We start from the raw sequence: 16,442 nt of genomic DNA, 5'->3' as shown, positions 1-16,442 counted from the left end.
CACTGACTGATGGTAGCTTGACATATCTGCGCCCACTGACTCTCTTCTGAACGTGTACCTGTGCTCATGCAGGGCTTGGCATTATTGGGTCTGAGCCTCTGCATCTGGAACAGACACGTAAAGACTAAGCTACAGGAAAGTTCTCAGACTATAAGTGCCTGTCCTCGTTAGTACAGTGGTGCGTATCCCTGCCTGTCAGATTATATTATTAAGAGATGCAAGATATTAAAAACGGTGGAAGAGGGGCCGGCCGGGTGGTGCAGCAGTTAAGTTTGCACCTTATGCTTTGGTGGCCCAGGGTCCACCAGTTTGGATCCCGGGTGTAGACATGGCACCGCTTGGCAAGCCATGCTGTGGTGGGCATCCCACATAGAAAGTAGAGGAAGATGGGCATGGATGTTAGCTCAGGGCCAGTCTTCCTCAGCAAAAAAAAAAAAAAAAAAAAAAGAGGAGGCTTGGCAGCAGTTAGCTCAGGGGTAATCTTCCTCAAAAGAAAAAAAATCGTGGAAGGAAGGACGCTGAAGTTTTTTTTTGACTTTAACACACAAGGGAAATATGATTTAACATCTGGCCTGGGAATTCCAAAACGAGAAAAGTTTTCACTTAAATACGGGAATATTTCTAGATTGCTAAACTTCAGACTATTATTTATCTCATTTCATAACTTTTGGTGCATTGTATTTGAAAACAGGGCTGGGCATAATCTGCAATAGGAAATAGATTAGCACAAAATATCAGCCTAGAGTACAGCATGGACTTGGGGTTAATTTACTTAATGCTTTCTTCTTTCCATTTTAAAAGCCTGCTAGAGGCAAAAGCTAAATTGTGGTGCCAGGAGGATGTGTGAAAGAGGAGTATCAGTTGGCAGTGGGGGATCAACCTTATGAAGGCTGGTCCAGGGCCACTGTTTGTGTATGCTGGTCATTACGGCACTGGGGGGGGGTGGGTAGTGGTATTTAGTGGGCGGAGACCAGAGATGGGGGACAATTCTGCAAAATAAGCTTTTCATGACTTCTGAATATCCTGCCAGATATCTGTGCAGGTGAGAAGTCTGTTTATAACGATCTCTTTTATACATATAAACATAAAGTATTTTTGTAGCTACAAGAACGCAGCTATATGTAAATCTACTTTGTTAAGTTAGAAACTTTACCGGGAATTATTCACTGCTTTGGAAAATCACGTCAGCGACACCAGCACCACTTGTGGAACGTGAGTCACTAACAGGACACACCAGTTATCAGTGCGCTTGCGATGGAAGTGACATTACCCGTAGGTGCGAGCCTCTCATTACTCTGCGCAGCAGTGAAGTCGCTCCTAAACTCTTACATGTTAAATACCTACGATCTTATAATACTTTCCTTTATATTATTATTGAGATACTATGTTATTCTTTTAATTAGGTATGCAGGTTGGTTATATTATCTAAGAATTTCATTTCCAGATACTGAAGGGAACACTGCAAAAGCTTTCCTATAAACGGGGTGATCATACAGCCTGTGTGGCCGGGCTGGCCCCTGCTCACGTCTCCAGTCCCAACTCCTACCACCTGCCCCTTAGCGCACTAAACTCCAACCAGACTGCCATCCTTTCTGTTTGTCCAACACTCAAGGTCATTCTTGTTCCGAGGCCTTTGCAGTTGCTATTCTGCTCCCAAATCCGTGCACAGCTTGCTTCTTTTTATCACTGAAGCGTCAGCGCATGAGAATTGAAGGGAGGCTTTCCCTAGCTATGTTTCCCCTGCTAGTCACGCTTTATCTCATCATGCTGTTGTCTTCCCGACACTCCAATTACCTAAACTCATATTATTTACTAGTTTCCTCATGAACTATTTTCCCCCCGGAATGTGGGCTCCATAAGCGCAGGAATCATGTGCATCTGGTTGACCATGGTGGTCCCGGCGCCTGGTAGAGTAGGTACTCCATGAATATTTGCAGGATGCATGTAATCCATTCTTACGTATACTTATTAAAAGATTATTAAAATATAGCTACAAATTAATTTGGGGTTATCTAATGACAGAACAATTTATGACACCTTAATCCACGCCAGACTTGGAATCATCTGAATAAAGTCATAGGGGCACCTAAACTTTACTTTTTATGTTATAAGATTACAACGGCAGAGTTCAGTTGGAAAAAAGTCACAGAATCTAAGACTTGTAAGAGAAAATGCACCGCCCTGAACAATTAGTGATGACCATGTATTATAAACTTCCTGACCACGTGTTACCTGCACTTACTTGGAAGTATATCTTCTCAAGTGTTTCAAATGTTTACTAACTTCACACACACACATCGGCAGCAACCGATTCGACCACAGAGCTTTTCCAGCCTTCCGGCATTTCAAGTTAGATGCTTCAAGGCATTTCACTTTCTGTGTGTGTTTCTAACAACGGTCCTGTCTGTCTTTCAATAACCGACCTCCCTGAACAGAACCTCCTGCTTCCGAATTAGAATCAATTTTTCTCTACAGGGAACAGTATTCTAACAAACTTGAAATAATTAACTGCTCTGATCCACAAAAGGGAGACTTTACCAGCCAGATGCTTCTGGACTGTATAGATAGCTTTTTCTTTTAATATAGAGCCATAACATTAGTAAAGTTAAAGAATTTAAAAATGTTATAAAACTTGTAACAATTTTTAACAGAAAAATAACAGCACCCTTAAAAACCAGTATCTAATTCCATTACAAAGCACATGCACTAGAAGAGAAAATTTAATTTTTCTTGTAAAAGTTACATGACATTTTATACTGAATTGGTTGACCAATTACCCATGTTTACAATATATCTTGCTTTTTAAATAAAATTATTAGTGACGCACGACTTACCAAGTATTCTTCTGTGCCATACAGAGAAACAAACTGCTCATCATCTTCTAATTCTCTAGCTGCACCGAAATCTGTGAGTTTGTACACAGACTGGCCGTCTTCCCCTATCACACGCATGATATTTCCTGGCTTGATGTCACGGTGCACTATGCCATTCTCTCGGAGATGATTCATTCCACCCACTTCAACAATAAATATAAAACGAAGGAAATTAAAATGTAGGTATCTGTGTGTCTGTCTGTGGGTGTCAAATTCATTCATATAATTCATTCATATTCACTCATTGTTAATTTTTCATAAGTTGGTCCAAAGTCATTTTAATCAAAGGAGTAACAGACAGTATTTATATTTTATATCTCATGTTAGAGTAACAAGGAGTTTCAGAATGACAAGATCCATATGGTCTAAGGAAGAGTTCAATCTCTCTTAAATACTATCAGGAAAAAGAACAAAATGGTCTTAACCATATGACTTGCTGGATTATTTTTGGTCATACACATGTGGGCAATCTGCCTAAACTTAAGAATAAAGATTCCCAAGAAAGATATCAATCTTTCACCCCAGTTTTACATTTCTTTACCTTTGGAAAAAATTCCACAAAAAAGTAAACTAGACTCAATACATAAAATAGTAAGAAAGTAATAGAAAGAGGCAAAACATCACACTCGTTTCCATAAAAATACACTTCTCATATGCTTTAATGCTCTTCTCAAAGGGCCGTCCCCTCTCCCCTTTCTTTTAAGGGCAAAGGTGGCCACACTGCTGAGATGAAGTTGTTTTGGCTAACAGGCAGCATCACTGAGTGATGGCTGGAAACGTTTGTTTGACAGCTGATAGATGAATATCCAAATATAACATATGAAAAAAAGGTCAGGGGTATCAACATTCAATTATGAAAACTCAGGACTCCCAGCACACCGAGGAAGGCGCAATTACCCATAACTTCTATTCGATTAAACAGGCTGTAGCACACATTGCTTCTTTCATCTTGCCCTCACCTACATGGTCTCCACACGGCCTCCAGCGTCAAGTTGAAGGACTCCCACTAACCTTAAATCTTCTTTATCACCTGGCTTTTCCTATTCCTCAAATAATAATTCACTTCTATAAATCTATTGATTCAGATATTGTTCCCCTTGGTTGCCATATTCTTTTTTTAAAAATAACAGCTTTATTGAGATAAAGTTCACACATCACAAAATTCATCCTTTTCAAGTAGGACACAATTCAGTAGTTTTTAGTAGAGTCGAAGAGTCAGAGAGTGTACAACCATCACCTCTAATTTCAGAATATTTTCATTATGCCAAAAAGAAACCCACACCCATTAGCAGTCACTCAACTCTGTCCTCCCCTCAAACCCCTGGCAACCACGAATCCACTCTCTGTCGTCAGGAACGTGCCAATTCCGGACGTTTTCTGTAAATACTGCGGTCTTCTGTGTCTGGCTTTGTTCACCTGGCATCCTTTTAGAGGGGCATCCACCATATAGCATGGACCACTACTTTGTTTCTTTTTATGAATAAACAGTATTCCACTGTATGGATACACCACATTCTGTCTACTCATCAGCTGGCAGACACTTGGGCTGTTGCTACTTTTTGGCTATTATGAACACTGATGTACAAGTTTTTGTGTGGATGTTTTTAATTCTTTCAGGTAAATACACAGCAATGGAAATGCTAAGTCAGGGGCTGGCCCCGTGGCCGAGTGGTTAAGTTCGCGCGCTCTGCTGCAGGCGGCCCAGTGTTTCGTTGGTTCGAATCCGGGGCGCGGACATGGCACTGCTCATCAAACCACGCTGAGGCAGCGTCCCACATGCCACAACTAGAAGGACCCACAACGAAGAATATGCAACTATGTACCAGGGGGCTTTGGGGAGAAAAAGGAAAAAAACAAAATCTTAAAAAAAAAAAAAAAGAAATGCTAAGTCATATGATAATTCTATATGCGACCTTTGAGGAACTGCCAGACTGTTCTTCAAAGCGGCTGTATGTTTTTACAATCCCACCAGCAGCTTATGAGGGTTCAAGACTCTCCACATCCTCGCCAACACTTTTGTTTTGTCTTTTTGACTTTAGCCATCCTAGTGGTTACGAAGTGGTATCTCTCTGTAATTTTGATTTGCATTTCCCTAATGACTAACGATCCTGAACATCTTTTTATGTGCTGTTGGCCATTTGCATATCTTCCTTGAAGAAAGGTCTATCAAATCCTCTGCCCATTTTTAAATAGAATTGTCATTTTATTGTTGAGTTATTGAGATAAAAATTCTTTATGAGATATATGATCTGCAAATATTTTCTCTCATTCCATGGCCTGTCTTTTCACTTACTTGATGTTGTCCCTTGAAACACGAAAGTTTTTAATGTTGGTGAAGTCCAATTTATCTATTTTTTTTCTTTTTGTACTTGTGCTTTTAGTGTTATATCTAAGAAAGCACTGTGTAAAGGTCTTTGGTTCTGAATGTTAAGAAATTTACTTTTTAAAGTTCTTATATCATTAAATTATACATACACACATATATAAAATCATATAAACAAACAAACAAACATACCCACATCTCGCAAAACAATCAGAAATTCAGACTCTGGCAGTCCATAGGCATTAGACGGCTCCTCTAGGACAGTGTATAAACTCCCACATGGACAGAATTCCATAACAAGTACTTTATGCCTTGTTGTTGTCTGGAAAAAAAATAACTGATTAGGACTCAATATAAAAAATAAATGTTTATTATATGCCAGGACTTAACTGATTTCATTTAAAGGTAGAATTACCACAATGATGAAGGCACTTTGAATTGCTTTACGTGGAATTCTTTAAATATTTGTTGACTATACACATATAAGAATCAATATCTTGTAAATTCCTATTTAAATTGGATTTGTTTTTGAAGACAATCAAACCACAGAGAAAGCTGGCTAAATCTGAACTAGAAAATCCTTGCTACAATGTTATAACAGTTCTTTAAAAATTACCTTTAATTTCCAATACATAATAGTACATTTAGGACACTAGGTCTTCTAACAAATCTCTTAAAACAAGAGATTCTTCTCATGAAAGGTACTTTTACTCCAAGGAACAGAGTTCTAGCTTTAAAAACAAACAGGTGGCAGGAGAGCTCAGTGGTCCCTCCTGCAGCAAAGTTCTAGTCCACTCGTTTGCATCTGAGCTGCTGATTTATTTTAAACCTTGAATTTAATGTTCCACTGATTATAAAATACATTATTAACAACAGCTTTATAGGGAAACAGAAATATTGCCAACTATCACATTGATTATAAGATACATGCCGTGTTCAGAAATTTGAAAATGTGAATATGAGTCTTAAAATCCAGTATTCATCTCCAACTTTTTTTTTTTTTTAAAGATTTCATTTTTCCCTCTTCTCCCAAAATCCCCCTGGTACATAGTTGTATATTTTAGTTGTGGGTCCTTCTAGTTGTGGCATGTGGGACGCCACCTCACCATCGCCTGATGAGCGGTGCCATGTCCACGCCCAGGATCCGAACCGGTGAAACCCTGGGCTGCCGAAGCGGAGTGCACGAACTTAACCACTCGGCCACAGGGCTGGCCCCTGCATAATATTTTCAATCCTGATTTTTTCACATAACATTATACATAAGCATGTTCCCAGGTGATTATAACTGTGGTAAATATTTCTTTTTTATTGCTGCTTAACTACTGTGTAGAGAAGAATTAATTTTACCCAAAGAGAGGTCTGGCCTTTGCTTTTGACTCCTGGGCGGTGACTCCCAGGCCTCTGGAATGTCCTGTTTGCTAGAAGTTTGTCTAGGGGTGTTGGCCTTGTGATTTACAATGGGTTTTTTTTTTAATAGCTTATTTTTTTTTTCTGCTTTTTCTCCCCAAATCACCCCAGTACATAGTGGTATATTTTAGTTGTGGGTCTTTCTAGTTGTGGCATGTGGGACGCCGTCTCAACGTGGCCTGACAAGTGGTGCCATGTCCACACCCAGGATCCGAACCAGTGAAACCCTGGGCCCCTCAAGTGGAGCACACAAACTTAACCACTCGGCCACGGGGCCAGCTACAATGGGGTTTTAAGACATGCATATCTGTTCCAACTTTCGGAGGAAATGGGGGCTAAAGGTATGAGCCCGAACCTCTGGGAAGGGCTGGAGACTAATGGTCAGCCACGGAGGCAGCATGTGATCAAGCCCCAATAAAACTCTGGAGACCAAAGGCTCAGGCGAGCTTCCAAGGCTGGCAATGCTCTATGTGTACTGTCACACATCAAGGCCAGGAGGGTGACGTGTCCCTGAGGACAAGGAAGATTCATGTCTGGAACTCTTCCATATGCTGCCCTATGGATCTCTTCCTTTGGCTAGCTCTCATTTGCATCCTCTTGCTAGAACAAAACTGTAATTGTAAGTATAGTGCTTTCCTGAGTTCTGTGAGTCATTCAACATTCTAGCAAATTATCAAATCTGAAAGCAGGCACGGGAAGTCCTAAATTTGTAGGGAGCTGGTCTGAAGTGAAGGTAGCCCTGGGGACTCCTGAACTTGCAGCTAGTGTCTGAACGAGCACAGCCTGGTGGGGACTGTTTTCTCTGACGGTGCAGTTTGCCAAATCCCTCCGCAGCTGGCGTCAGAAGCGTTGAGCAGACTCAGCAGTCCAGAGAGCTGTGCGCCTAACCTCGAGTGCAGCTAATGCGGGGTAACTATCCATCACACCCTCCAACTTATTTAATCATTCTTTACCATAAACAGGGCAGCGATGAACACCTTTGTGCATAGAACTATAATCTACATTTCCGATTACTTCCGAAGAAGTAATCACTAAAAATGAAATCACTATTTAAGGAGTATAAACTGCTACATTGTTTTTCAAAAGGTGTGATTTTATTGATTACCCATTATAAAGGGATTAAAATAGATTTCTATTTCCATTAATTCTAGTTAATTTTCCTAATGACATTCTTCCTTTTGCTGTTTCCCCCTAAAGTCAGTTCTATCTTTTACAGTTGGACTTCACATATTAATCTCTGGATTCCTAGGATTTTCATTCTTTTACAACGCCTTTTTTGTATTGTTTGACTTCCTCCTTGTTCCTTTTATAATTATGTCAATTTAACTTCATTTATTTATTTTTTTTTAGTAATAATACTGGTAAGCATATTCTAAATTCTTTTATTTCCTATACTACTTTCTCTGATTCCATGATACTTTATTTCCATTGTATGTCTATTCAAAAACCTTACAGAACAGAATAGTTGGTTGTATGAGCCCTAATTTTCACATTAAAAAAAACTCACTGTTTATAAAACAATGTTTTATATCAGATTATTTCTCCTGAATTGTAATAACTATAATAAATGTATCAAAATTAACTAAAGCTTAACTACTTACCTCCTCTTCAATAGCAAATAATTTGACAATATTTTTGTGATTGAGTTTTTTTAACACTTCAAATTCTCTCATTTGAACATCCACTGGACGAAGGAAGCTTATGTTATTAAACACTTTGATAGCAAACAAGTCACCAGTTTTCTAAAAAAAGAATAGAGAGAAAGGTTTTATTTATTTACAATACCATGAAGAAGATAAAACGGTGCCATGAGAAGCAGCTATAGCAATCTAGCTTTCTTATAAAACTCGCTGAATATTCTTAAGCACAGGTAATTTGTACTAGCACCCCTGACTTTTTTTAAAAGCTAAAATCAATCAATCAACTGCTCAATATTTCTTTCAAATTGTATGCTTTGGAAGGCAGAAAAGGCTATTTTCTTTCATATTACAAATAAAGCTTCTATTACGATACATGTGGCAGACAGTCATTTCCACATCAGAAGATAAGAGCTCTAACAGCCCGGAATGTGAAAGATATTCTAAGAAATAGAAAGTGAAACTCACAAGGGCTTCTCCAGGGCCTAAGAGATTTAGATTAATCAAAACAGGAAAAGAGAGATTGAAAAGTATGTTCCACATGTGAAACTTTAAGTTAGAACCTCAAAGTACTGCAATTAAAACCTTCGGACCTCTTCCCCAGCTGCGATAAGGCGCGTGCAGAAGTGGGAGTGGAGAGGAGGCTGAAGCGGGCTGACCTTGCCGGGCTGCTCCGCGCACCTTGGGGACTTTCTGCAACTTCACCTGAAGAAGCAGCGCAGACTGTCACCTCACAGACCATGTCTAGAGGACCAAAGACGATGGCTTTTCTCTACCGATGTACTGTAGCACGCCCATTCTCCCTCTCATGGCATACTGAAGGAGATCACACACACAATCACAACGCACAGCCGGAGCTGGGAGGGAACCCCAGAGGCGCAAAAGACACGCTTAGGTCCAGGTCAATGGCACATCCTCGTGTTCTTCATCTGAAGCTCACTTTCAGGCTCTCTTCCAGACCCTCCCACCTCCTTCCACTCGCTCAGCCCAGATTCTGAGTTTCATCTTACTTTTCCCGTAATCCAAGGCTGACCTTCCCTGGAGTGAGTGGAAAGATCATTTCCTCTTTGAGCTTAGGGTTCCAGCACCTCCTGCGTAACAGCAGTTCATGGCTGTGTGTCTGTCGGGAGCTCTGCGGTGGTCTTCCTCAGAAGCCCTCTCCACAGCTCTCCACACAGACCCACCACTCACAGCCACCACCCTCCTCCTCTCGACCTCGGAATCTTGGGATCTTCTTCCTAAACCCACTGAACTCCTTCCTGGTCTCACTCTTCAAGATCACGGTTTGGAGACCCGCCATCTGTGCGATGTGACCACTCCTCCCTCCCGCCCCACCCCCCACAGCAAATACAGACACGTTCTTTCCAGAGGAAAAGAGCCTCTGACGTTTTCAGACAATACGAAAACAGAACAACAGTTTAACTACAGCTTAATTACACTGTTTTTCCATTTGTTCAGCCAGGGTGAGGACACTGCCAAATCTATACCACCCAATAGAGAGATTTTTCTTGAGGACACTTGTCTCAAACTTGGTCTAAAATTAGAAGAATCTTAACAGAGGAGCAAGTAGGGAACATGGTACACGGTTGCAATGTTCCCACCATGATCAAGGCCAGCATTTTCCAAACTTCTGCCGTCTACATTACACCTGCGAGATTACTGGGCTACGTGCGAGGAGATACTCTTTGCCCTTGTTTCAACTGCACAGTCACCTAGCATTCACTGGCCCTAAGTCAAAGCAGATACGAATAATATTTAGAGATCTACATGGGCATCTACACACACACACACAGACACACACAACACATGCACATCAACATTTCCTTCCTACAGCTCTCTTCCCTTTCTTCACCATGGTTATCACACACATTCATACCCATCTACCCACATCAGTAGCTAAATGCAACTTAATGGAAAAGAGACGGATTAAGTAGATACCGTCGTCCCCCCTTATCCATAGGGGATATGTTCCAAGATCCCTAGTGGATGCCTGAGACTGCGGATAGTACCAAACCCTGCATATACGTTTTTTTCATACACCCCTATGATAACGTTTAATTTATAAATTAGGCACAGTAAGAGATTAACAATAACTAATAATAAAATAGAACAATTATAACAATACACTGCAATAAGTTAGATGCATGTGGCCTCTCTCCTTCTCTCTCTCACTCATTTAATATTTCTAGACCACGGTTGACTGTAGGTAACTGAAAGTGCAGACAAGGGGAGACTACTAATACACTTTGAACAACAGATAGTAAACTTAGGGACCTGGTCATTCTAAGTGATAAGATAAAAAGGTTTAGCCAATATCATGGTAAAAACCCTTAAACAGTTATTAAGGGCAAGCAGGACTTTTTGGGTATAGTCCTAAACCCTTGAAATTGATGTCACTGAGAACAAGCATGGTTTCTCGAAACACAGCCCTGGGAAGACTGTTAGGGACCGAATACTAACCTGGGTCTCAGCAATCTTTTAGGCCAATTCTTATGCCTCTCAAATCTCTATTCTCGGCTTTCAAACCCTACTGGATAAAGCACATTTTTGTTTCCTTGGAAGAACTTCAGGTTCTAGTAGGGCAGTCTACCCTGCCCTCATTCATTCATTTACTCTTTCATTCAACAAATGTTTACAGAGCACATGTTACATGTAAGCACTGACATGAAGGACACTGGGTGTCTAAGCAAGGAAAGAAGACCAGAATATGTGAATCATTTACTGCTGCCAGGCACTTCAAATACGCCTTACCCCTCTCTACGGCTACTGACTACCTGTCACTCCATCAGCTTCCCTCTTAGGTCCCTTCCAATGCCACCCTGCTGCTAAACCCAGACTGTCTGTGGGCAGGAAGGGCATATTACTTGTAGTAAGGTCCCCAGGTCCACCACAGCGCCCGACACAAACCAAGCAATGATTACAGCTAGTTACGGTAATCTGGGCCCCAGTAAAACAGAAGCCCAGTCAGATGCGTTTATTCTCACTGCTAAATCCTGTGTTGTCACCCGTTTTCTCTTCTTCTTGGCACAGGGCACAAAACAAAAACAATTTCTAGGACAGGAATATCCAAGGTTGATGACAATGAATTTAATCAAGGATCCAGAACTTGTGGACAATCCTAGAACCAGAGGGGAGGAACAAAAGCTAAAAGCTGTCCGATGACACTTCTGATTCCTCCTCTATGAGCCACAGAGGCTGTCAATGGTCATAATCTTTCCCCAGAGGAAATAGCCCTCCTCCCTCGACGCCCATCTCATTGTCACGGACGGCCCTGCCCGGCAAGCTCAAGGCTACAGGAAAACAGGAAGGAACTCCTCCTTACAGAACGTTTAGAGCTCCTGTTTCTGAAAATAAGAATTTAGGGGGCTCCAAACATCATTAGCTCAAAACAAATTCACAGTGCTGAAAAATAAGAGGATGACTATTTGCCTTATAAAATGATTTTTTATTCCACTATTTTTCCAGCTTCCTTCCCAGAACAGAAACTTTAATGGTCTTAATTTTTTTTTTAAAAGATTGGCACCTGAGCTAACATCTGTTGCCAATCATCTTTTATTTCTTCTTCTCCCCCAAACCCCCTAGCACACAGTTGTATACTGTACTTATGTTAATTTAGTTTATTTTAAATTATTTTAATTATCTTTAATTTCATCCTCCAATATAGAAACTAACACAAAATCTTTTTGGTCCGTGAAGTGCCTCTGGGATTAGCCCTTTTCTAGTCTCACTTCCACTAACAAACTCTGATTACCTCATATCAGCACAGTCTTTTAAACCTGCACCCCTTACTGATAACCTCATTGTACTCCAATCTAGCTTGTAGGACGCTGCTGTACTGGGGGCATGGAGCCTCAGGACAGCATACCAGAATCACCTGTGGGTTCCCCTCCAAACACACCTCCGCCTCCTCTACTCCTCGCTACCCCAAATCACTGCCACACTGAACTTCTGTGAGTGACATCACTCACCACGGGAGGGCCAGGAGGGGAAAGAATCAGAAGCCACAACACTAATCGTTCCCACTTCCTGTTTCAACCAACCTCTTGTTTTTCTCCACTCCCCAACACATAACCTCTGGCGCCACTGGGTAGCTATCAGTGCCCCTGACACAAGCCATACCTTAAACAACCACAAAAACAGGTATTCCCGTTAGACAAAATCATCAAAACCACCAGGCCTCGCATTTTAGTACAAGTGTGCCTCTCTGAAAGGTACATACACAGCGATAACAAGCCTTCACAGTTTCTCTGCACCAACCTTATGTCTTCCTCGAAAGACATTTGCAGTAGCTCCTTGGCCTAAAATATCCGACAAGAGCCAGAGGTGATTAGAAGTGCTCTGCATCTCGGCTTGGGCAGGCGGTCCTCTTGTTACACTAAGAGAAAAGACAAAACGTGCCTGTTTATTCGAAGAGAATAACACATTTAAGAAACAAATGCTAGCTATTTTTAGTCTCCAGTAAGATCACCCATTATTTATTACCAAATCGAAGTATACCAACAGTTCAATGTAAAAATCTAAGTTTCCAGCAATATCTAAGGCTAACACGCTGTGTGGGCTCTGACAAACATTAACCAATGCCATCTTATATACTCATCTTAATTCACTCATCGCAGGCCTGAAAAAATATCTATTTCCCTTCTAATTTTGTCTTTGGCAAAGAGAGTGATACCGGCTACTTACCTCCTTCAACTGTTTGGAAAGACTAAGCAACATTTTCAAGTGTTCTAAAATAAAGTAATAATGTAAAATATAACAGAAATATACACAAAATTACTCTGTTGCCTTCAGGGGCAGGGCAACACTAACAAGAACAACTGTTGCCACAGAATCACACTTTCCGAACTTAAAATTTCGTCTGCACGGAGCCTGACAATCATAACGGAAAGGTGCAAAATCGTTATTCCTGGAAGGTCACTAACCTTTCCGAAATTAACTTAAGGATCGTTTCTCCAACCTCCAAGTATATAAATATACATACCAAGTATATATCACCAAGTCTTAAAAAAATGAGCAAGGGAAGCTTATGCATGAGTGGGGCAGGAGACACAGGGAAAAATCTCTATACCCTCTGCTCAATTTTGCTGCGAACCTAAAACTGCTCTAAATATAAAGTCTATATATACCAAAAAAAGCATCACCGCTACCCTGGTCCTTTAATACTGAAAAGCTATACAACTATAAGGATATTAGAAATATTTGAGCTCCATGTTGGAATAAAAATGAGGTACGTATACTAAATAGCATAAACATTTGTCCCACCGTGCCACCTTTAACCTACTGTAACGTCAGAGTAAAAGAGACCTTAATATTCCTTCACAGTAAGTTAGAACGGACTAGGTATTCAGTGATGAACTAGCGACTGTCAGTATTCCAAGTAGGGTTAGGAACACAAAGAACAGCCAGGGGTCTAAATTTCACCAATCTTTGATATACTAAGACATACTTATAGAATTTTACTACTCATCTAATTCACATAAGGAATTTTACATACAGCAACTTACTGGAAATAACCAATAAAAATAAGATTTCTTTTTCAAAATCTGGAACATATATTTACACTTGTCAGCTACTGAAGTGACCACAAACATCTCAAATATCTTTTCAATAATATTTTCAAATATTTTTCAATAATGAAAAACCTTCTCCAAATGTAACTTTGCTGTTTGAGATAACTGTAAACGGCAAATAGTATCATTTGGTACCCATCGGTACCTAGTGGATGATATAAACATTCATCTAAGATATGTGCTCTCTATATGTAGATACAAAACTACGGTTTCACAATGATCAGGAGAAACATTTTTTGAAACTATCTTCCAATAACCCCACAACAACAGCGTGTCAAAACATGACTCAGCACGCGCACAAGGTGCCTGCGATATACATCCTCTCGAAATTCTGACACGGTATAGGAGGCGCTCAACAAGTAGGCTCCTGCTGACCCTGCCTTACGTCTACTTCCTTATATCGTCCAAAACGAAAGTCACTATACGTTCACAGAAGAAAAAAAGGTCTGGTGACATGGCACACGAACAAAGTTCCAAGATTTCCAAACTCTACCACTATGTGAATCATTTGTTACACAGATGTTATATTTTATATTCAGTGTTCTAGAGCGAAGGAACTCGGTCTTTGGTTATGCATTGGACAATTACTGCATAGAACTTGTTTCGAGGCCACCTACTGAAAACACCTGGGAAATGGAAAATAAACCTGTAAGCCATTCCCCCCCGCCTGAAAAACGTTTGGGAATTTGCATCATCTATGTGAATATTAAAGACGTCTTCAGCTTACAGCTTCCGGTGAGCCAAGCCCCGCCGCTATCACCACTAACCCGAAGGAAACGTCCCTTTTCACTCATCCGGAAAACCAATCGATCGATTTAAGAGCTGCGATCGTGCCGCCGCGCGGACCCGGGTGGTCAACACGCCCGTCCGCAGCCCGGCGAGGGCACATCCTTTCTGCCCGCAGCGCCCCGGGAGTCGGGAGGGCCCGGGCGGAGGGCGGCGGCCGGGGGTCCGCCGAGGGGCCAGGACGCCCCACACCGCCCGCTCGGGACGCGCGGGCTCCGGGGAGCGCCCGCCCCCCAGGGTCCCGTGCGTTCGGCCCTGGCGCGCCCCGCCCCCGCTCCGCTCTGACTCAGCACCGTTTCCCGCGGGGGCGGGCGCGGCCCCGGCCCGGCCCGGCTCAGCCCGCGCGCCCGCCCCCGGCCCCTCCGCCCGCGCCGACTCACCGCGCGGGGTCCCGGCGCTCCGCAGCACCCCAGCGGGCACCGGCCTCCTGGCGCCTCGGGACACTTCCGGCTTCCCGAGCCCCCGGCGGGGCCACGTGACCACGGCGGCGCGCGGGTGCGGTGCGCGTGCGCACGCCCGGCCCAGCCCCCGCCCCGGCCAGGCCAGCGCTGCGGCGGCGGACGCCGAGCCTGCGGGCGAGGGCGCGGAGGGGGCGTGTCCGGGGGCCCGCCCGGCCACACCCTCGGCCTGACCCTGACTCTGCGGGCGGAGCCGGGCGGAGCCACGGACGCGGGTGCCGATTCCCACGGCCGCAGATCCCGCCGCGTCGCCGCTAGCGAAGGCGGGACGGAGCGGGGGCTGCGAGGAAGGCCACCCAGGACGCGTGGTGACGAACGGTCCAGGGACCGCAGGTGCGCAGGACGCTGGACGCGCGAGGGCCGACCCTGGGGAATGACCTGGCCCGGGGGACTGATAGATCTGAAGACCACGTGGGCTGCCGGGGAGCCAGATGACGCCTCCGAATAATTCCGACGGGAAGTCCTCGGTGGGGGCGCGCGCGCTCGGTTCGCTCCCGCAGGCGGGGTTGCGGGAAATGGCAGTCCCGGGGAACTTGAGGACGGACATCGGCGCCCGCAGGGGCCGCGCCGCTCAGAGCGCTGGGCTGCGCCTGGAGCGGTCCTGCTGCCCGTCGGCGGCGCTGCCGCCCTTCTGGACGGGAGGACGGCGACTCCTGCCGGTCGACCGAGGCCCCGTGTTGGGGCAGGAAGAGGACGGGCGTTCTTCCCCGGAGAGAACGGCGACCAGCGATGCAGCGGGGCCCGCGGTGGAGCGGCGAGCAGAGCCTTTCCAACGGGACAGGCCTGGGGGGCAGTCCCAGCTCTCCCCGCCAAGTCCTGACTCCAAGCAAGGTTTTTTGTTTTTTGTCCCTCTCTAAGCCTTTTGTATCATATGCGCAATAGAGAGAAGAGCCGCTGGAATGCGTAGTTACAAAGGAAGTTACTTTGTTAGACATTGAAACAATGCTTAAGTGATGGAAGCGCTTCTAACAACAAATCTGTTCACTGCGTCTATTTCCAACCAATTTCAGTTCTCCCGTGTCTAATGCGAAGACAAGTTCCTGAGGACAGTAAAACCCGCAGCTCAGTTGCACGGGAGAAAATGTACCAGAGGCCTTGATTCACACGTTTACCACCTAACGAGAGATGCACGCTGAAATACCACAGTACTTGTTCAACGGTCAGGCCATTTGTGAACCAATTAATGTTAGCATTTAAGATTTAAATAAACTGTTAGGCCCAGAACTAGGCCAGGCCTCACCAAACCCTTGTGGTTCCATAGTCAAGTCACACAAATCCCTAAGTTTTCTGCCTCAGTGATCTTACCTGTTAACAGGTGAGATTCACCCTTCAGACAATTATTTGGGTGCTTGCTCTTGGAGACGAAGTACAATACAAATAAGGTGATT

At 43.5% G+C, this 16,442-nt stretch overlaps 1 protein-coding gene across 3 annotated transcripts in view; it reads right to left on the bottom strand.

Moving 5' to 3' along the window:
- TBK1 (TANK binding kinase 1) overlaps positions 1 to 15,199 on the bottom strand; it is a 41,745-nt gene extending 26,546 nt beyond the window's left edge. Inside the window, exons 1-5 of one of the 3 annotated variants that reach the window (XM_023643930.2) lie at positions 14,977 to 15,199; positions 12,498 to 12,615; positions 8,205 to 8,345; positions 5,389 to 5,518; positions 2,835 to 3,016 (exon numbers count right to left, since the gene is read on the bottom strand). In XM_023643930.2, the coding sequence (XP_023499698.2) occupies positions 2,835 to 3,016; positions 5,389 to 5,518; positions 8,205 to 8,345; positions 12,498 to 12,584 (540 nt within the window). In that variant the 5' untranslated portion in view covers positions 12,585 to 12,615; positions 14,977 to 15,199. Of the gene's footprint in view, positions 1 to 2,834; positions 3,017 to 5,388; positions 5,519 to 8,204; positions 8,346 to 12,497; positions 12,616 to 14,537; positions 14,840 to 14,976 lie in introns of those variants that run through there. The other 2 variants (XM_070271847.1, XM_070271846.1) reach the window with 2 other exon arrangements.
- Positions 15,200 to 16,442: the final 1,243 nt, after the last annotated feature.

The sequence above is a fragment of the Equus caballus genome, chromosome 6, assembly GCF_041296265.1.
Source record: "Equus caballus isolate H_3958 breed thoroughbred chromosome 6, TB-T2T, whole genome shotgun sequence".
In the NCBI taxonomy this organism is placed as follows: Eukaryota; Metazoa; Chordata; class Mammalia; order Perissodactyla; family Equidae; genus Equus; species Equus caballus.
This window is presented reverse-complemented; position numbering and strand designations above follow the sequence as displayed.